General features: G+C 40.3%; 1 protein-coding gene across 1 annotated transcript; it reads right to left on the bottom strand.

Moving 5' to 3' along the window:
• Positions 1–2,611: 2,611 nt before the first annotated feature.
• Positions 2,612–21,459, bottom strand: AQP1 (aquaporin 1 (Colton blood group)). Its single transcript, XM_054192601.1, has 4 exons — positions 20,919–21,459; positions 6,435–6,599; positions 5,993–6,073; positions 2,612–4,488 (listed from the first exon to the last, which is right to left on the bottom strand). Exons 1-4 carry the CDS (start codon positions 21,306–21,308, stop codon positions 4,309–4,311), a joined length of 816 nt encoding a protein of 271 aa, XP_054048576.1. The 5' UTR covers positions 21,309–21,459; the 3' UTR covers positions 2,612–4,308.
• Between the last annotated feature and the right edge of the window lie 252 nt (positions 21,460–21,711).

Genomic DNA, 21,711 nt, shown 5'->3' with positions numbered 1-21,711 from the left:
TGATAAATAGTTCGGGTCAAATTCTGCTTTCCCAAAATAAATAACAGACAACGGCTGTGACTTCAGCAAGAACAGGATTTCACTGCAAGGGTTTAAACAAAGTGCCACTATTGCGAAATCAGAACTTAGTGTGTTAACTGCCTTTGTAGATCTGAACATATTTAATTTATCCAACAATACAAAGGAATCTTGAAGTCAACAGGAGTTGTGTCTTCTCAGGAACACCATTCATAGCCCTATATGGCGTATGATTTCAAGAACCTAAAGCAATGTGATCTCATAGATGTCTGATGTCTAATTATCAATAAACCTATTTAAACAGAGGCTTGTTTTTACAGTTCACCTTTGGTAAGTCTATAAAATTAAATATTTTTCCTCAGAAGGAATTCTGGGCTAAGTAATTTCTGTAATATCAGACAACTTATACACAAAAAATATGGTCCTTTCAAGGACATCAGGCTTGAGTAAAATGAAACCCAGAATTATTCTTGACACAGATGTTTACTAGACCCCAGGCTTCAACTGAATCATAACAGCCACGTTCTTAATATAATTTTATTGTGTGACTCTTGGCACGTCCAAACTTCAGCTGGGTAAAAGGAGGGAAAACATTGAAATACTATGAGAAACTCTTAGTATTATTAGTATTATTGTGTTATTTTAATTTTTAAAAACATTAAGCTGTGAATTGTGACTGGTGCAGCTGGTGGATATGGAAAGACAATGGAAGCTTCCTGGTTTATTGGCTGTCATTATGTTATGTTTCAATCGCCTTTCTTTCCTTGCATGTGTTAAATGTCTACGTAGAGTCGAGCAATACGAAATCTAAAATTAAATTGCCACAGTTACAATGGGGAGGCAGAGCATGCATTTACTTCTAAAGATAGATGACTAAAGTTAGGACCCATATCTCCTTAGATTGTCTGTAGAACCAATGGAGTGGCAGGGGTTTCTCCAGGGACAAATTCAAAGCACCTTGCTCAGGCTTCTTCTAAATTGCCTTGTGCTGGTACATGCAAAAAACGGATGGTCCTTTGTCAGCTAAGCTACAGAGTGAGAACATCTGCACTCTTGGTGCTGTCTGGGATGACAACTGGCCCTCCGACAAATGAGAGTGGATCATATTTGCATTGCATATTTGAGAGAATGCTTGGGATGGCCTATTGAGGCACTGACAACTGTGTTCCTGTACTTGGGAATATTCGTCCCTGCTTTTTCATTTACTAGCATCTATGTAGCCACTCTCTGCAGGTATGTGGTATGCTGTGGGCTACCTGACAGGGTGGCTACTGGGACCATGGCAGGTGGTCCCTGGCTAAGCTATGAAAACACCTACATTTTGCCATCTTTTCCTATTAGAATGTGTGATAAATACAGAGGTTTGTCTCTGGGAATCACCAGGGCACCGGCATGGTCTATTTGTCCACAGGTCAGGGACTATTCGTGCATGCGTTGTGGAAGCTGTTTTAAACAACCGTGTTCCCGGCTCCCTCTTGATGCTGGGGAGATTTTGTTGAGTTTCTGGGTGATTGCATGTAAGTGCGTTTGCCCACTTGACATTTGTTAGTGGGTTTCGATACTTGCTGCTTCATGCTTTTAATTCCTTTGCTGGGTATCTTCCAAATATTTTAATGAGATGCTGATAGCTTTTAAGTGTGCTTGTCTAGCACAAAGAAAAAACATTTGTGCCAGGAGTGGGAGACCATTAGCAGCTATGGCCTTGCACTGTTCAGAAACTGCTGTTCTTAGTTCAGGATCTAAGCACTACAAAAGCACTTTAAATGTACTATTAAGCTTTTTCTTCTTTAAGAAGAAGGGAGGGGGTTAAGCCTGGAATTCTGTTGAAATATGTTTTCACTTAATTTCCAAGAGCTTTACTGTAAATTGTTTAAATGTTGTCGCTGTTAATAGATAAATTAACAAATCACACTCCATTTACTTTGACCTGTTTTTTTTGTTTCTTTACTAGTGAAACAGTTATTGTTTCATCTGTTTTATTTATTACTCTGGTGATCATAAGCAGCAGCTAGAGAACAGAACATGACACAGTCTTACTACACACCAAATAGAAAGGCATTGCTTGTCTTCAAAGTTTTGGGCTGTAAAGCGTAGAAAATGGGCTAAGACATTGCTCTTTGCAGGGTGTAGGCTAAGGAACAAATTGTAAATCTCACAATTTCTCCCTCATTATATGTGTCAAGTTGCCTCAAGCTTGTGGAAACAAACTGTTTACTGTGGGTGACTGCTGCAACTGTTGTGGCTCATAGATTCTACAAGGCAAAAAAGAGTTAATTTTGTGTCAATGGATGCACTAGGATACCAGTAAATAAAGTTGAAAAAAAGATTCCGGAAAGTGGGCATAGGGTCCTGGTATCCTGCTTCATTTCTAAGTATAATTTGGATAGAGTTTACTTCCAGATGAGGGCCTGCTTTGTGTGCCAGACAAAGACAGAAGCTTCGTTTCCCCAAAGGCTGAAATGAAATCAAAAGAGCAGTCATGAGTGGAAAAGCAGAAATTGTCTCAGTCTTACAGGTTGGCACCCAAAGAATGGTGTAGCAAATGAAAGTGCATTGTGTTGCAAAGCAAATTAAGAATCAAGAATCACGAACATTTTGTGTGTGTTAGCACAACTGAACTTGTTTATTTTTAAACCACCTCAAAATCCAATCATGCTGTATGTACATAGACAATACACGGGATAGCACACCAAATGTAGACAAGAAAGATAAAATGTATTCTGTTTTAGTTTGCTGGTGATTTTCTTTTTTTTTTTACATCTGCTCAACTTGATGAAATGATCCAACCTATATGGATTCCCACGTCAACCCTCTCTCAATTCCCATGTCCACACTGTCTCTCTAACAGGATACATCCATCAGATTACCTCTGGGGTGTTTGTCTGAATGGTAAAGTGTGCAGCTTTGTATGTAGGTTCCTCTGGGCCTCATTTCTGATGTAAAACTGTTTAGTGCAGAGCAAGTATATCAGCATGTATCTGCTTTAACTATACTCTATAGTTAGTAGGTAAGACCAGCTAATGCTTTGTGTTACTCAGGAAATCATAAGTAGCACACACAAAAACGAAAACAGAAAATAGTCTTCCACATCGTTTAGAGTGTTAATTTTCTTTACGTTTCCAGTGTCATTTATTTTGCTAAGCACTGCTGCAATTCTTTCCACTTTTCTTATGCTCTTATTTTCTTACAAAACAGTATACTAGGCTTTCTGTATAAAACATATATATAAACATTTATATATATATATATATATATAAAAACAAAGCAACGACCCCCAAAATGGACTTACACACAGGTATGTATTTGTCCCTCATTAGAAAATACGCTGTGTGTATATCTATTTGTTGTCCCTGAATGTCACAGCACTGGCTATTACAATGGGGTCAGGAAGAAAGGGGCTTTTTTTTTTTTCCTGGTTTGCTTTAAAACACACAGTTAAATTATGTAAGATGAACAAAAGCAGAGTAGTTATAGGAAAAATCAGATCCTGTTTACACATTGGCACCATGGGGTTCTTGTTGCCATTGTTATTACTACTCTTCAGTTTGACTTCTAGTTATTATTTCCCAGGAGTTAATGTATCTATACTTTTTTTTTTGTCATATATTCTCTCCCCTCACAATGAGCTGGCTGTAGGTTCAGGGAGAATGAAACACCAGAAAATCTAAATGAATGCCGGGACTCTGGAGATTCTTGGCCTGCTTAACTTTTCTGGCCCTCTTTCTCAGAGATTATCAATCATTTAGAAAATTATGGTTAATTCTACATAACAAGTAATTTTCAGTGGCCTTTCCTTCCAAAAGATGCTTTTGGGCAATGATTTGAGATAGTTTTTCACATGCTCTATTGGCATTAGATACCAGCCTTGCATATTTGTATAAATACATTTTCCGGTGTAAGACCCTCATTATTGGTACAGATGGTTCTCTGTCTTTGGTATCTATTCTTTCAGCAAACAGACTGGTCATTTGAACTACTTATCATTACTGAGTGATGTGCTGGGAGAACCACCCACACTAAATACACCAAAAAATTTGGTAGTGGGGAGGGAGGGGTTAAATTTCAGCCCAATTTATTTAGCTCACGCAAAAGTGTCTAATGACTTCTTGTCCTGAAGGCCTTCTTGGCCTGAACCCCAGATAGAAAAATGCTGTTAAGTTTGTGGGTAAAAATGGAAAACCATACTGAATTAAAAAAAAACAACAAAGTACTGCCTGCTGGTTTACAAAGAGTCTATAACACTGATAAAATCTTCGGAAACCAATGTGCTTTTCTTTCCCTTGTCCTTCTTTATTTTGGCTTCATTTCAACACGGGAGTTCATATCATCTCCTTCCAGATCATACTCTTCTACTTGGCCGCTGGTCCACACCTTCACGCGGTCAGTCAAGTCACTGCTTCTGGGAGCCAGGATGAAGTCGTAAATCAGGGCAGCACTTGCTCCTCCAATGATTGGGCCAACCCAGAAGATCTGAAACAGTCAGAAGCCCAGTTAATACATTAGGTATAACTGCTTCTGAAGCTATTCTGAAAATGTCCCCTGAGGATTTTCATTACAAAATTTACAGTGGAAACATTAAAATTACAGTCTATCACCTAAATATTTACTTAACTGCATGTCAAGAAACCAGGATTTTCTTATCATAAACTGGCAATAGACCAAGACATTAATAACTGTGACTATGTTGTCAAGTCCTGATCTTTAACATTAGGTATCTACTGGTAAAACATCTTTGTAATTCCAGATAGATTTGGCAGGGGGGCACAATTTCTAAAAGTTAACAAGGGCATTAGATTCCATTCTCCCAGTAACTTTCAGTGAGTTAGAAATACTTCTCGAGGACCTTATTAGGAGCTTAATTTGCTATTAGCTGATATTTAGTTTATGGTATTGCTGTAATTGTACCGGTCTAATCACTGAAGGCAAGTAAAGTTTTGAGGGAGAAGTAATAAAAGTATATTAGCAGGCAGGTTGATTTTATTTGAAATAACAGATGATTTTGAGGGATTTGCATGGCCAAAGAGTTCCTGAGTCTGAAAACACATTTTCTTTTATTCAGCAATAGCAGTGGTTTAATATGAATTACCTCTATTTCCTTCTATCTGTGCAAAGGAAAGTAATTTTTCTATGAAATTCTGAAAATACTATCTACTAGCTTAGTACCCCAATAGAAGTGTTTAAGTGAGAGATAATGGCAAAATTCCCCCAGTGTCCTCCCTTTTGGTTTTACTCTTTAAGTTGGAATCTATATCTAAAATTTTCACAACCCATTGTACTATCACTAAATTTCCACAAATGTTTATGCAACTGGCTGCCAAAATCATGAGTAGGAGAGTTGGAACAAGCTATGTTTTAAATATTCAAGGACGCATGCTCATTTAGGGCTTTTATATTAGCCTTCTTTGTTAAGCTTTAGTGAAATAAGTAAATTTTCATGAAGTTCCTCATTTTGACCACATTTAACCACAGGGAATAATCTAAAATTTATGGTGCTTCCAGAGCACTTATCCATGAAAGCACATAAGCAGACATTTAACTTTAAGAAGATGAACATTTTATTAGCTTCCAAATATTGGATGATCCATTTCAGTTTATAAACCATCTCAAGAACCTTCCTAAATTAGATTTTACCAGATTAAACAGTAGCACTTTACAAACTCAGTTTAAACAATAATTACTCAATACCGGATTCTGTGCAATGAGGCTTTAACTTTTTAAATATTTGAAATAAATAAACATAAAGGACAATAACCAAAGAAGATCTTCTGTATTACTTTGAACATACACACTCAGCTTGAGGACTTTGTGATCTCCTGAGGCTGATCAGGAGCAAAAGGAGATTATGCTTTGTTAAATTAAGTAGAACTGGCAACTCACTGACTTGGTGCTAGTGATACGTGCTTAAATGTTTCTGATCTTGTAGATTATGTATATGCAGAGCCTCCTGTAAGCTAAACAAATTTATTCAACTTACCCAGTGATTTTCAAAGTTGTTGGCGATCAACGCTGAGCCAAAAGATCTGGCTGGGTTAATTCCACAACCAGTGTAATCAATCTAGGAGGTGGAAAGAGAACCAGTGGTGAGGTATTGATGCACGTGTGGCTTTTTCATTACACAGGAGGGCATGCGACAGCTTGCAAGATATTTCAGATGCTCACAAGAGCTTCATGCATCCCACCGACCGGGGGAAAGACTGTTTGCCATGTGCCTCTCCTGTCCCAACAGGAAACTACTGCAGCAACTCCTCCCAGATGTGCAACCTCATCACTTACGTCACAACCACATGGCCCAAGGAAAGGGCCATGCATGTTGAAGGAGAAGGAATAAACTATCATCTGCCTATCATCTTCCTGCCTTCACTGTCCCATAGTAAAGTGGGGCATTGTAGATATCAAGTGTGAGAAGTAAAACTTACAGCGAGAAGATGTCCCAAGGCAACAGAGAGACCGATGGCCAAAGGTGCTGATCCCGAGACATCATTCCTTCTCCGGTCTGTGGTGGCGAGGACACATAACACCAGCTGGAAGGTAGCAATGATTTCAATACCTAGTCCTTGGCCTGGGTTGATTCCCTCTGAAAGCTGCATGGAGACAAGAAGGAAAATGTCACTTGATATTCCTACCTGACTTCAACTAATACTACAAAGTTTCACAGGATCTGGTTTCTCAATAGCAAAACACAGACCAGCACAGTTTTTTCTCTCCTCAGGTTGCTTTTGCTTGATAGGAATCCCACCCAATTTCTTTGTGAGTCAGGAAAAAACCGTCCACAATTCAGGAACCTTAAATGGATGATGGGGGAAGTGTTTCAATTTCCTAGTGAAAGTAAGCAGGTTCTCTAGAAAAACTCACACCATCAGATATAGATATTCTAACTGTATTATTAATCATGAAATCAGGAGAGTTTCATATTAATGTAAATGCTGTAGAACACAGCAAAACCACAGTAATATGCATAAATGAACATTATACAATAGAAATGCTGTCATATTTCAGGAGTACTCTTAGAAGCTTGTGGATCTAGAGCATTCAATATTATAACAAGTTTTGAATTCTGCTTCTAACTGCTATATTCAGTGGTATCTTAGTTAAGACAAGACAAGCCTGCAGCTGAGCTGAATAGCTCGGTGTTAAGCAACCACAATGCTCGGATAGGATGAAACTTGTTAGCTTGGACACAGGCCAGAGAAACTGAGAATGTGAGTGACTCAGAGTAGGAAGCAAACTCTGCAAAACTTATGTTCAGGAATACTGCTATCAGTAGTAGGTTATCGCATCTGTCATAGCCTCTGCATTAAAAATTACTAGGTCATAAATGACAACAACATAAATAAATGTTATTGTGACCTGTCCAGAACAATGAAAATGCGAGAAATCATGCTTTAAATCTGTTTTTGTGGTTTTACGCCCTAATTTGCCCCAAAGTAATATTTCAATAACTTTAAAACTTAAAGATGTTTAGCTGAACTCTTTCACTTTCCACCTTTGCTATTCACTTTTCGTGTTTCTTCTCTGTAATAAAGCAACACAACCATCAATTTCCTATGCACTGAAAAAAAAATGGCTGAGTCTTCAGCCAGCATAAAATCCTATTAGCTACATTAAAAACAGTGAAAATATGTTGGTTTCTAAGACCTACCAATCTGGAGCATTAGTAATAATATATTTTTCTATCTTGTTCTTCAATATGCAGGACTGATATCTCTTGAGTTAGAAGCGGTTTATCCACAGATAGAATGGAATTCCAGTTGAAATGGTGGGCATTTTGGTTCCTTCGGCGTCCATACAGTAGTAATGAAAATTGTTTAATGAAACCTTCAGCATTAATAGGACTTAGATGTGAGAAATACAAGTCTGACACACACACACACACACATATACATATACACACACACACAGATTTGCCGGCAGTGAAAATTATATGATCCAGAAATTCATACTAAGTGCCTGATATATCACTAAATTAATATTATATTACTTTTGATATTCCCTTTTAAAAATAATCACCTTTTTTTGGCAACAGAGGCAGTAGGATTTGTGGCTCTCAACAAATTAGGCTTCAAATGCATCTCATTGATATAAAAAGTAATAGTATCACTTTAAGAATCTGGACTGTATACTCTCTGGAAAATGCTATCCCACATTTGGAAGGCCAAATGATCAAAATTAAAAGGCAAGTGTATTGGCAAATAAACGAGTAGTATGCAGATGCCCAAAAGTGGGTAAGAAATTAAATTCTCTTCTATCATAATGCAACTGTTACACCCCAGAGAATCTAGATATGAGGGCTGACGCACTGATGTTAGTATTTGAAAAGGCCTTGGCATTTCAAGCGATTAAACACTGACCTACCATTAGTCTTTCCCTTCGTTTGAAGGGCTTCTACAAAAGAAAAAAGACAATAAGAGAAAAAAGTATGCCTTTAAAACCTGTGATAATTCTTATCTTTAAGAGGCGGAAATCATATTCTTCCTTTCCCTCCAGGAAAACACATCCTACAGCTGACGTGACTTGAGGTCATTCTCCCTGCTAATCAACACTTATTGATGGGCTGTGTGGAATCAAAGAAAACCTGGAAATGTCATAGGAAACCTTTTGCTTTCCTCTAACATGTAATTTTACGCGGCCTGCCAGGGCCATAAGATTCCACTGTGAGAGCAAGGACTCTGGGCCATGTTCCAAAATGAGGCAAACCGAGGCAAACCTTGGATGTTCTGCTTTGCTGTGGTTTGTGTATCTGCAGTACGTAAGTGTAGTATCACAGACGTTTGTTATTTGCCTACTTTTCAGAGCTATAACGTCACTATGGCAGCAACCTGGACCCTCCAGAATACAGCAGCACATGGAACGGCGTGAGTCTTCACCACCCTAAACACATCCAGCCAAAGCATAACATGGATAGTAGGAAGGTACATTTCCTAGTGTCAAGTTAAAATGTACACATATATATGTATATATATCTCCTTGTGAGTCCCTTCCATATATTCTATGATATATGTGTGTGTGTTTATATAATCCTTGGTCATAGTTGATTTGCAGGAGTTTCACAGCTATCAATGCAATATAAAACATTTTGCACCTTGTGAATCTGCTGGTTTAAGCTCTTGCCAGAACCAGGTAGGCATAACCAACATGAGCTGGTTACACTTGCATTGTGTTTTCCAGACTTTATTCAGTTTTTTTAAAGAAAGGTTGAATTTTTGCAGAGTACCTGACTCCAGAAGCTTGAGCCTCTGGCAAGGTCAGGGCTGTTTAAAGCTTAATCCAAATCTAGTGGCAAGTAGCACTGTACTTTGCTGAGACCTCACTACCTGAGCCTGTCAATATACACAAAGGCAAAAATCAAATGCTGGCCTTAACATCTAGCATTCTATTACTGAGAATATCCAGAATATAAGGTGACTATATCTCTGGTTCTTAAATAGATAGAATAATGCCTTGAAACATAAGACACAGTCACCTCTACTGTAGCGTAGGGATGAAGGGGTCCTTCTCCAGTGACCTGTACCCACACTGCAGTAACTTTCTCCCCTGCGTTGGTAGGCTGTTTACCAGCGGTCACAACAAGATGTGTGGGCAGGTTATGTGGGCTGACACTGCATTTGCACTTGATGTATCTGTGGGGAAATCTCTGACCTCTTTTCATCTCAGTCCAGTAACTCTCACATGCTCTGCATTTTAGGTGATGCTCGCAAAGGAAACAAGAAAAATGTCAGAGGCCAGGGAAGAGCACAGCAACTCTCTGACCTTTTCATGCCTCAGGCTTGTGAGGCTTGAGGAGTGATTTCAGTGCTTTAAGGAGCCAAATATTCTCTAAGGGATTAAAATGAAACAGTCTGCCCACACTCATCTCCAATACAGTTTCCCATAGCACCAGAGTCAATACAAATCTTTTTTATTCACGTGAATTGTTCCACTAAACTTCGTATCTAAGTCACTGTTTTGACAGAAGCACCAGAAACATACTCAAGAAATGGGTTACATCATTGGCAAGAGCGGAGAGTTATATGTAGACACATATATCTGATTAGCTGAATCACTCTTGTCTGCGTTAGCTAGCACTGAGTAATTCTCCCTTGACTGTAATAGCACCCAGACGACAAGCAGAAGCCTACATTTAGACACCCCAAGTGAGGTATCTTTCCATGAGCTGAGTCCCACCATTAATACTTTTACCTGAGTTTACTGTGAATCTGAACAAGTTTATGGAAGGAAAATCCACTGGAATTGAGTAGATTTACAGAAATCGCATCTCATTCAGAACGCTGCAACAGTTTGGAAGCTAAAGAAGCACTTGGGCAAAAGGTTGAGCAAAAGGTTGGGTTAGAGGCCTCCTGAGGTCCCTTCCAACCAGAATTATCATATAAGACACATTGGTTCTTTCGAAAGGTTCTTCCTGTGGGAAGGTCTGGGACAGAATTGCCTTAATGCTGCTGTGGCTTGGCTGAATTAAAGTCTAGAAACAGCTGGTGACGTGCAGATGCTGGAGCCACAGTTGGTTTTTTTGGTCTTAGGTAACGGGTAGCAGTCATATTGCTTCCATTTCTCCACAACTTCAGACAGGAGACAGGAACCACAGAAGCTTTTTTTCTCAGAAGCACCCTTAATGGCCATGTTTAGCTGACTGACTTCCACAGCTTCAAGTAATAATGTGGGCAAATTAATGGTATGTTTTCTTTCCTTTTGGTTTTTGGCTTTTTTTGTTGTTTTGTTTGTTGGTTTTTTTGTTTTTTGTTTTTTTTTTTAGAGCAGGATATTTATTAGTTGTCTGCCTTCAGAAGAGAAATGGGGACAGGAAATTAAACTGGCCCAAGGTAAACCCAACTGTGTACTTCTCTAGTGGCTTCATATTTTTCTCATTAGGAGTAAAAGTATATCAAGTTCAAACCTGTTTCCCGTTATATGGATAAGAGTTTGTTATGCAAGGAGGTTTCATCACGTGGTGTTAGGCTCCATCTAATCCAACAAACCTTTAGCCATGGATTGTATCTTCTAGGGCCCAGTTTACTTTCATATAACAGGGATTAATTTCTCATTGTTCCTGAAAAATGATAGGCCTCTGGAAATGTACGAGTCTATATTTCAATTTTCTCCATTCTTATGAAACACTTCACTGTAAGCCATGCTGCCTGATGTTTTTTTTCGAGAGAGGAAAGTTAAGCCACAGCAATTTATGGCACAGATAGCATCACTGATGGCTGAGACTTCTCCCCTTTGCATATCCCAGGCATCCCCTAGGTAAAGCAGCCTTTGCAGAACCCCAGCAATAGCACAGCTGGTATATAATAAGCAGCATGTTGTGGAATGACTACAAATGTATTTCATTTTATGAAAGTGTTTTTAATATTCATGTTGGGGGAAGAACTATATTCTCCTGTCCACAGAAAATCTAGCATTTTAAGGAGCTGTGCTGCAATAAATAATATCTTTATATCAGACAGACCTCTTTCCTCATGTGTTCAATTCAAATAAACAGCTAACAACTTGCACCAGGCCTGCTGTTTTCAGCATTCCAAATTTTTATCTTATCTCTGCCATGGCAGACTTTTTTCTTAAAAGAAGACTTCTAGCATTTTACTCAAGCAAATTCTCGCTGTCTTTCTGCATTTTCTTTCGGTAGCTTAAATTTTCCCTTCTTTGACTTTCCTTATTTTTCTTAATAGGGAAAACTCTCCACATTATTTTAAATGTTTCATGCTCTCCTCTTCATCCCCACACTGGAAATATTAATTATGCTGCTTTATACCAACTAGCTATCATTTAAGTGCTTAGCTGTGAAAATTTCTTTAATGCAATGATCTTCAAATTTAATCTCAGAAATTAATCTCCCCACTTCCCTCAAAACCATCTTCCACTATCTGGCCTCTCATTTTGTCTGACTTTTTTTCATTCTTTCACTTCCAAATCTGTCATGAAAATAACTTGTTAACTTCCATCTTGATAACATGCCTATCTTCTGCTGGAAGTCTGTCCCAGATCTCCATAGCTATAAAATTTCCTTTAACTCACAGACAAAATTTATTCAGAGACTTTATCCCCAGCTATTTAACTACAGTTATTCACTTCTCTCCTTGCTATTTAACAGTATCACTCTGAAATGGATGTTTCTGTACCCATTACTTCAGTGTTCGGGATTCAGAGGGTATAAAAGTCTCATTTCTTTAGTAAGCAGAGTCAGGCAAAGATTAAAGAGTTTCGCTTAAAATTTTACAACACGAGCACTCAGAAGAAGCTGCTTATGAGGCAAAGAATTAGCTTTGGATCGTATCCTAAATCAACAATAGAAGCATTCAGCAGAACTTAGGGACAAAACATATTGTCCTTTGCTAGATTATCCTTCCTATAAATACAGCCTTAAGAGCTCTAAAGGGGACTCATTCAACTCCCAAAGCACAAATCATATTTTCCATTCTTTGGACAGCAGACACCCTCCAGGAACAAGAGTAACCTCCCTCCTCCCGCCCTGTCTTCAGGCTGAGGAGAAACTAGCCAGGGCTTTGTGTTGCAGCAGCCTGGTACGCCATAAAGAGAAAAGTGATGGTTTCATTTATATTAAACCACAGCACATAAAGTTTACATGTGAAGTCAGTGACAGACAGTAAAAATCAATTCCTCTATAGGACTCACATTTAGCACAGCTAATTAAAGATAGACCGTTTGTCTCATTTACACTTTTAATTTTTGATGTGCCCCTGGGAAAGTTGCTTTGGGGAAACATTTTTTTTTTTAAATCTTGCTGCTGAGAAATAAACAACTTCTATTCAGAGGAAGAGGAATGGTACGCTGTTTTTTCTTTTTTTTACCCAGCAAAACCTAAGTAAATAGTTCATTTTCAGCAACACTTTTGAAGCACTCATTTGTACCAGGGAGCTATTTATGATCTCCTCTATTGTCAGCCCAGAAGGAGATGGTCTTTCAATGGGGAATTTTGTGCATATCTGAATTTTGAGCCTAATAAAATCTTCCTTTCTGTGTTGTTACTGGAATAACTAGCTGAATTTGCAGAAACCTCACAGTATGGTTGTTGGCAATTGTACCAAAGTGATATTTGTTTTATACTTCTAGACAAATACTCCTGTAAACCTATGAATTTTTCAAACTTTCCAAGTCTGAGGCAGTTCATACAGTGGGTGTTGTGCAGAGCATTGAAGATTTGGCATTTCCATGGGGCTAAAAACCAGCTCTGAATACATGCAATGGATTTCAGGAATTAGGGGAACAATTCCAGCTCCTTCATTTCTCCACCTTGTTCATCAAGCAAGAAGTCTTATCAAAGGAAGGAAAAGGGGCCAAACCTTACTTCACTCCTCAGTCCAAATACAGTCATCATTAACTTCAGGAGAAGTTGTGTGTATATGTGTAAGGAAATATGGGCCACAGTTCTGCTTTGAAAGCGTTCATTGACTTCACTTGGCACAGAATTGCTGTCAAGACCCTGAAAAGCTTGACTCTAAGTGGTTCCTAGAGAGGGCATGCACAGGGGTCTATCGGGAAAGTACACGGAGGATTCCTTTACTCCTTTCTGGTCCGCAAATGCCGGAAGAGGAACCCCTTGCAGAGATTTCAGGACACATTTTTGCCCCCCTGCTGTTTATAGAGTTTCCTTCAGGATGCCTGTTCAGGCCCTGTATATTTGATTTAACAGGTTAATGTTGTGTCTTAGTCTCAGACCTCGCTGACTTCAATGGAGTTGCAGCAGTTAAACACCAGTGCTATCTTTGCCTCTGGATGCCAGAAAGAGCAGTACTTTCCCATTAAGTTGCACGTTAATTAATGCACAGGGCCGCATGCTGCTCCCAGAGAGGCCAGAAAAACTTCCAGGAGGCATTCACTTGCTCCATGACATTGGTATTAATGCTAATCTGGAAGTACTGAGGAGCACGGACACAGACCATGATGTCTCATTGTGCCAGGTGTCACATCAGCCCACAATGAAAAGGGTGTCTGTACCTCTGCTTATTTGTAATCAAGACAAAACAGTTTAAAAACAGGGAATTACAGAAAGTGAGAAATGCAGACACGTAACACAGAGATAGTTTGCTATCTATGAAGTTGAGCACAAGCACAATAGTTTATACTGGCTTCCCTCACTCTGGAATGGAGTTTTTTCTAAGAATGAAGATTTCTTTGACGTTTTCAATTGTGATACCAGATAAAGATCTCTCTGTTATTGAATTCTCTCAATTAAGCTAGAGAATGGACGAATAAGAAAAAATGTACTACTGCTCTAAAGAAAACAGGCAATTTCCTCTACAGACAAACAGGAAATTTTTCAAGGGTTATTTTTTCTTCTTTTAGTATTTGTGATGTGGTTTAGCATCCTTGCTTTAAAAATGCTTCTCTTAAAGGATTCTCTGATTAAAGAAATGCTATTCTCATTGATCTATCTGTCTCTGGTATGTGAGCATGTGTGGAGATGTGTATACACATATGTATGAAATATCCAAATACATATGACCTAATACATAGAACACTAAGGAAAGAAAAACAATTTTAACTGTTTATTCACCAGTCAGGAAGGGTGGTGGCAAAATGAATTTCCTTATATTTCATACTCAATCCTACTTAGTTTGACAGCTGGTTAAACACAGAAAAAAATTTGTTCTCAAAAAAATCCCAGCACGACTCCATTTGAACTACAACATTCGCCAATCTACCAAATTAATAATGTTTTTTAGGTCTATTGCAACTTGTTATTTTAAAACCCTCTGTGCACCCCTTTTATCAATTTCTATCATTTCTGTTTAAGGAGGACCTTTAACCTGAGGCTTGTGGAGCAGTTTTCAGGCAATGCACCAGTCATCCTTGGATCCTCTGGATATGGATGCAGTTCATGGTATAAAACCCACTTGAACGACTCTGTTCTAGCACCAAAAGACTGGCGTGCAGGTGGATAGTCACTGAGGGCCTTCCCTTGTGTCAGAAATGGCCATGCTGCTGCATCCCTGTGTGCTCGCTGCCAAAAGCTCAGGATATGGCTATAGCATTATAGAAGCACTAAGCAAATCCTCATAGAAATGGAAATAAGAAATAACTTCTGAGACCTGAGATAAGGATTAGAGCTATAAGTCCTGTTATCCCCAAATGTTCTGGAGGATGGGTGATAACTATCAGGTTTACGTCTCAGCCCAGATGTTTCTGCTGTCACTGTGTGAACACACTAGAAAGCGGCCAAGATTATGGCCAGTTTTGAGCAGGTGCCTTTCCTGTGTTCCACCTCCCTGGCCTGGTGCGATTCAATACAATGCTGGCATACCATAAAAGACTGCTGCTGCAAAACTGAAATTGAATAATGAGCTATTGTTGTGGCGTTCTTTGTTAAGAAATACAAATCCCAGACTAATCTCATGTACAGGAACCATTTTGCTCACTCTAAAAATGCAGTGACTTCTGGTCCCTTGTAGAAGCTCGAGGGCTTAAGTACGCAGATGTCCCAGCACAGGCAAAATTGGCAGGGGAAGCCTGCATTGGATGGAGAACAGGGAGGGCAGAGGGCAGGACAAGGAGAATGAAGCTCACTGTGTTGAAATCCGAGAAAGGCGCAGTATATGATCTGCATTGAGAAAAGGCACCCAAGGATTTTTAATAAGCGTTAGAGGTCAGGAACTCAGCTGCATGTCTCGTCCATCCAGCGGCACCTCTGGAACTGCAATTTTCCATACTGACTCAGAGGAAAAGCAGCATCATTTACTCAATTGTCCACTCACACTGTCAAGCTCTCAGTTTATTTTGGAAGTTCTTCCAACTCAACCCAACTTTATTTAATTTGAGGTTGGAGGACAACAGACTCATAGGGCGCGGGCAGAAATAGAGGGAAATCACAAGGTAAACACTGAGTCATCAAGGCCAACCATGCAAGTCCTGCTCCCCATGGTCAGAGGGCCACCACTGGTGCACTGGTTTGGACCAAATGTGGAAAGTCTGGTGATTCCTGTCCGTGATACCCTCTGAGACAACTTTCTAAAGGATGGGAAAGATTCAGTGAGGAATACTAGGATAAAAATATCAGTACTGACCCACACACATCATTAAAAAGTGTGGCAAGTCTCAATTTTATGAAAGGGAACTCTCAGTGCAGGGGCAATTTTGTATTCGCACTAGAGGTCTCTGTGCCTTGGAAATTTATTGGGAGATAAATCACCAGCATTGATGTCCTAGAGATAAGATGATACATCTGCAGAATGTGCCTCATTCTGTGCGCCAGTCTCCTGGAAACAAGAGATTGTGCAGCCTTCAGCTTTCCCAAGTAGCAGAATAAGGCTGGAGCTGGGGGGACACAGAGACAGCAGAGGAAAAAAGCCATCTCCAGCACAGGGGTTCAAAGCTGCTCTGCTGCTGCTGGACCACAATTGAGGTAAGTGGGATGCCTTATGGAAAGGGGACTCATTCTATAGTATGACTTTGGTGAAGGTGGAAAGTGTCTCAAAGTAGCAGATAATGTCCTGGTATGAAGAATCAAGGACAGCAAAGGGATCCTTTCTCCCTGTCTTTGAGAAAGGATTTGGAGTTGCCCACTGTATGTTTATCACCAGAGGGCATTGCACCCTTAAGTGCACCGATTCTTCTGCCACAGCTGATCCAACTCTGGGGACACTCTGCTGAGCAGCAGTGGCAGAGACACAGCCAATTGCACAGGAAATCCAAAGGCTGTTCCAGCGACAAGTGACTTTCCACAATCCAGGAGAGGTACATATATGACCATTCACCTGTTTTATGAAAATGCTCCAGACCTCTGAATCCACTGACCTCAGATGCCTTCTGGCTTTTTCAGAAAGTTCTTCAGTTGCACAAACAACATTTATCAGTCCACTGACTGTTTTTTAAAACCAAGTCCTTCTATTTGTTATTCTTCGTTGTTTTTCTTTTCTCTTTATCTACCCTGAGCAGCTACCTTCAGGTCTGTTTTCATTGCCTACAAATTTTGATCCACTTATAGCTTTAAAAATAATATCTTCCATCATAAACTTCAAGGCAGAGTTTTCAAATAGTTTCCAAATTGTAGCCCCAAGACCTAGGTGGCACATTTCCTGGCACACTAGTCAGTATGCCAAAACACCAAAATTATGAAATTGTAAAGCCACGTCTGCATTTTTCACAAACTTCTTATTTTCAAAAAAAAAAAACAACAACAAAACAAAAGCAAAAACAAAGCAACAAAAAATCAAAGACAAAAACTGAACTAAATTAATTTTCTCAGCATGTTTTTAAAAGCTTGATAAAAGTTCGCAAGTTGCTGAACCATAAATATTGTGTTACATTACAGTACAGAAGTCCCCTCTCACCCGTCTTTTCTGCTTGAGCTCTTTGTTGGTAGTTAACTGCCCATGATGAATAGTTTCTTCCATTATCCAAACTCCAGATCTGTCCTCACTAGACAATAGCCAGCTATGCTGGCAGATGAGTGCATTTTGGATTAGGTATTCTCTGTTCTTACAGTTATACCTAATGGAAATTTGTAAGATGTAGTAATCCAATTGCCAAAAAAGGATACAAGATGATGTAAGGAAAAATATTTATTTTTTTAGAACAACCAACACACTGCAGACTCCTCTTTCGGCTTTTCCAATTCTCGAGGTTTTTACTTTGGCACTCACACCACTACTAAAATATATGGGAAGTTAAGTGTCTTAAAAGGCTTCAGTAATCTAAATACCCCTCTGAATATTGTCCAGAATGTCTTATTTGGGACCAGCCAAAGTAACTAAAAATATTTCCATTGACTTCAGTAAAGTTTGGATCAAACTCTTCATATGTGACTGTTTTGCTTGTCTAAAACAGACCATCATTTTGAACATGTGAAAGGAGCATCCTGCTTTTTCATTCTCCCTTCCTTCTCTTCAGTCTTGCACCTTCCATGGCTGTTTTTTGTGCTTCATTTGCTTGGTTTTCCCTTTTTCCTTTTGGGCAATGAGAAAGGCACAGATTCATCCCACTTCATTTTGGACATTTAACAGAATCTCCCAAGCCTGAAGCCTCATCATGCCAAAGAAGAGCTGGATGTCTCTGGAGGACAACTCAACAGATCTAAAGGCTGAAATACCTCTCTTTGTCTCTCTTTCTCTGTGAACTAGAGAGAAGGCTGTGGAAATGGGTTCCTGACTTGGCCCCTCAGTGCAAGACCTACAGCTGGGCAGGATAAATCTAAGTTAAGGCATACAGTCCCACCCAATACACATTGGGGACACTGGGTAGTCACTGACTCCATTAAACTGCTCCCACCACATTTTTCCGGTAAAAAGCACCCCTCCAAGAGCACAGCAGGGTCAGAACAGAGGACACAGTCATATAAGTTTAAGCCCTCTTCCCAACCTTGTCAAACAAACAGCACTCCCTTTCTCTCTATTCTTTTTCTCAATAGTGAACCTACACCTCGTTTTCCACAGGAAGGGCAGGAAGACAAAGCAGCTGGCAGGGATGCCGTCCCTGTCCCTCCCCTCCTTGTCCTCAGGTTGAAAAGCATGACATAAAAGCAAACCTCTGTGGTTTCTCCTTATCATCTATTTGCTGAAGGAGGCAGCATGCTCTTGGTGCTGGGTTGTGGTTTCGGGATATGCCCCGTTGTCATCGGCTCCGCACAAGGACAGACGTTCTGCCTTGCTCCCCTGCGCTGGGCTCTGACCCAGCTCCCCCCTCAGCCCTCCCTTCCCCAGACAGTCCAATCTTGTCAGTGGGAAATGAATGGATTTGCTTTCCCCTTTCCTTCTTTCTTGCAAGAGAAGAGAACAGCTGCTGCCCTCCCCGTCCCCAGGGAGGTCTCCGCACTGCTCCTCTAGCCAGCCAGAACACTTATAACTGGATGTGAAAGAAAAAATTAAAAAATCAAAATTCTGGGTATTTGACAATGACAAGCACTGAGACCGGGGCTTTTAGGAACTATTTTATCCATTAATTCACACACAGAAACTGTTGCCAGATTTGTAAAGTTGGTATGATGGGTACTTACACTACCTGATTTTGCCTACAGTGTATTTTATGGCCTTGAAAACAACATATTTGATTGTAGTCCAGGGGTGTTTCTCGGGGGGGAACAAGGCTTACACCCTAACATGAATTTTTGAGATTCATGAAGTAGTCTCCTAAGCTTACTAAAATCAGTGACTGCCCTGATCTTTCCTGATCTTTCCATCTGTCCCCACAAGCTCTTCTCTTCTCTGATATGTCCTCGTGCACAGCTCTGAATTATATCTTTGTAGCCTGGAGGGTTACTGACTGAGGAGCAAGAAGAGTTTGGTGTTTCCATCTACTCCCCCTTTACAAATGGCCAGCTTCAAGGCTTTTGCATAGAGGAAGGAGCCAGCTGTCAGCATTCTGTGGCAAGCAGAAAGGGAAGACCAAACGCGAGTGCTACTGAAACCAGACCTCCCGTGTTTAACGGCAGTTGGACCTCTCGAGGAAACCACTTGGGCGGATACCCTGTCCCACGCGGTTGAGCCAGCGGTTTCAGAGGAAAAGATCACGTATCACACACACAGACAGAGCCTTCTGGAGTTAATAAAATGTTTCGCTCTTCTTCCCCAAATTGTTTTGGATTAACCCAACAAAATTTCCGAAACAGTTGCACAATGGAATACCTGTGGGCACCAGGCTCAAGAGAGGTGAGCAGCCAACCCAGAGTAACTCAGGGACGGATGATACTGAGCTGCTCAGGAATCACCTTCTTAATATCAGGTTTTATTATGTTTTCAAAAACTGCCTCATTTTCTGAATTAACTGTAATGCCACAACATGCAAAAATATATTATTTTAATTGTTAATTTATTTTTTTTTAACTTTTCTTCCCCTTTTGCCTAAATGATTTCTGAAGAGATGTTGTATTTGCAGATTTATGTCCCAAATATCCCTGTGACTTCAAACGGGCATAAGTTTTCAAATTAGCTCAAGTTTCGAACTGCAATTAGGAATATCCTGCAAGAAAGGGGGGGCATAGAAAAGATGTGAAATATTAGTTCTTAGCAGAATCAGGTGAAACAAGTGACTAGAAGGCAATTTCCATTTATAGTGCTCTGGGTACTGCGGTGGCTGTAGCACTGCCTCTGACAGTGGGATGATTTCAAGTTTAAAAGTGCATCTATCTTTTTTTTCTCCATCTATGGTAGAATGACAACAGTAAAATGGCAACATTTTGAGGAGGAGGAGTTGTGGCCAGGCAGTTTTTATGCAGCGTGACAGTAAATAGCTGTAAACACCTGGTTGAGAGAGGGGTGAAACCTGCACCCCTGCTGAAGGTAGGTGCCTCACCTCTTTCTCCAGTCTACATCTGAGAATTCAGGGGTTTTCCCATTTTTGCACAGCAAAAGGAGAAACACAGAAATTACAGCTGGTATTCTGCCAGACAGGATCTGAGCACTCTGCTTAATGCAACAGGTGATGCTCACCCCTTTGGTGATACACATCTCTCTCACTGTTCCCGTAGGTTTTCATTGCAGTCATCATCAGGTTACACAAACCATTAATTAGGTATTGAAAAAGAACCACATCCACAGAAGTGAAAATAACTTTGGTATATGCACATTAATCAGCATGTTACCTGAGACCTTCAGAACCACACAAGGGACTCGATCATGCAACTGCCAGTGATTTCAGTGTTAAATTGGTGTCAAAAAACACCTTTCAGCCACTTGGATGTACAAAAATTAACATAAGCAAAACTGATCACAACCATAATGTCCTAAAGCTCTGAAACGGGAATGGGGGCGAAGGACCATCTGTGTGGCACAGATCCATCCTGGCATCAGTCAGGACTGTGTCCCCTACTACAATAAGCAATTGGCTGCCTGAGGTTGCCATCACCACCACCATCATCCCCCCCACCCCACACATGCACATCATTAGTAGATTACGGGTGTTGTGTTTCTACTTGAAAAAACAAAATGAAGAAGGAATTAAAAGTTTCTACTTACCGAGTTGAGCCCCAGGAGGTTGTTCGGGAGAGAGGAGGTGACTCCCGACAGAATAGCTGTGGCCACCACTGCCCCCAGGCACTGGGCAATGATGTACATGAGCGCCTTGAAGATGCTGATCTGGCAGCTCAGCAGGAGGCCCAGGGTCACAGCTGGGTTCAGGTGTGCACCGCTGATGTGGCCCACGCTTTGTGCCATGGTAGCAATGGATAACCCAAAAGCCAGCGAAACCTTCACGTTGTCCTGAGACCTTGTTGACGTTTTGTTGCCTACCACTGGGAAGCTAAAACCCAGAGCCGAGCCAATGCTGATAAAAATAAAAAGGCTCATGGCAAGGAACTCAGCCACCACTGCCCTCCAGAATATTTTCTTTTTGAATTCACTAGCCATCTTTCCTCTCTCTCTCTCTCTCTCCCCTCCTCACTTTCCCTTCTCCCTCTCTCCCTTCCTTTGCCTGATATTTTTCCTTTGAGGTCTGAAGAGAAATCTGGAGAAAAAATACTGTCCTTGGATTATTTATAGGGCTTTGGGTGGTCTGTAGGAGGGAAGGGGTGTTGCACAAAAGGAGGAAAGAACATCTACATAGATGCTGACTGCTAGATTGATGTAAGATACTGTATGCCTGCCAAAGTTTTTTCTTCCTCTTTTTTTTTTTTTTTTCCCCTCCCTTAACAGCGTTCGATCTCCGCTGCCGTTTTTAAGAGGCTTTTCAAAATCCTTGGAAAAGTCTTTATGAGTGCCTCAGGAATTTTACCCTCACTTCTTTAACTCCTATATCATCATTCAGCACACG

Source organism: Rissa tridactyla, chromosome 2 (assembly GCF_028500815.1).
Source record: "Rissa tridactyla isolate bRisTri1 chromosome 2, bRisTri1.patW.cur.20221130, whole genome shotgun sequence".
NCBI lineage: Eukaryota > Metazoa > Chordata > Aves > Charadriiformes > Laridae > Rissa > Rissa tridactyla.
The sequence above is the reverse complement of the archived record's forward strand: the minus strand, read 5'-3'. Positions and strand labels throughout refer to the sequence as shown.

What these genes read in the sequence shown, in the direction of transcription:
- AQP1 (XM_054192601.1), bottom strand. Translation starts at nt 21,308, where the DNA reads ATGGCTAGTGAATTCAAAAAGAAAATATTCTGGAGGGCAGTGGTGGCT. An exon ending in ACCTCCTGGGGCTCAACTCG is followed by an intron (nt 6,600 to 20,918) that starts GTAAGTAGAAAC and finishes GTCTCCATGCAG; the next exon opens with CTTTCAGAGGGAATCAACCC. An exon ending in ACAACTTTGAAAATCACTGG is followed by an intron (nt 4,489 to 5,992) that starts GTAAGTTGAATA and finishes TGACTGTTTCAG; the next exon opens with ATCTTCTGGGTTGGCCCAAT.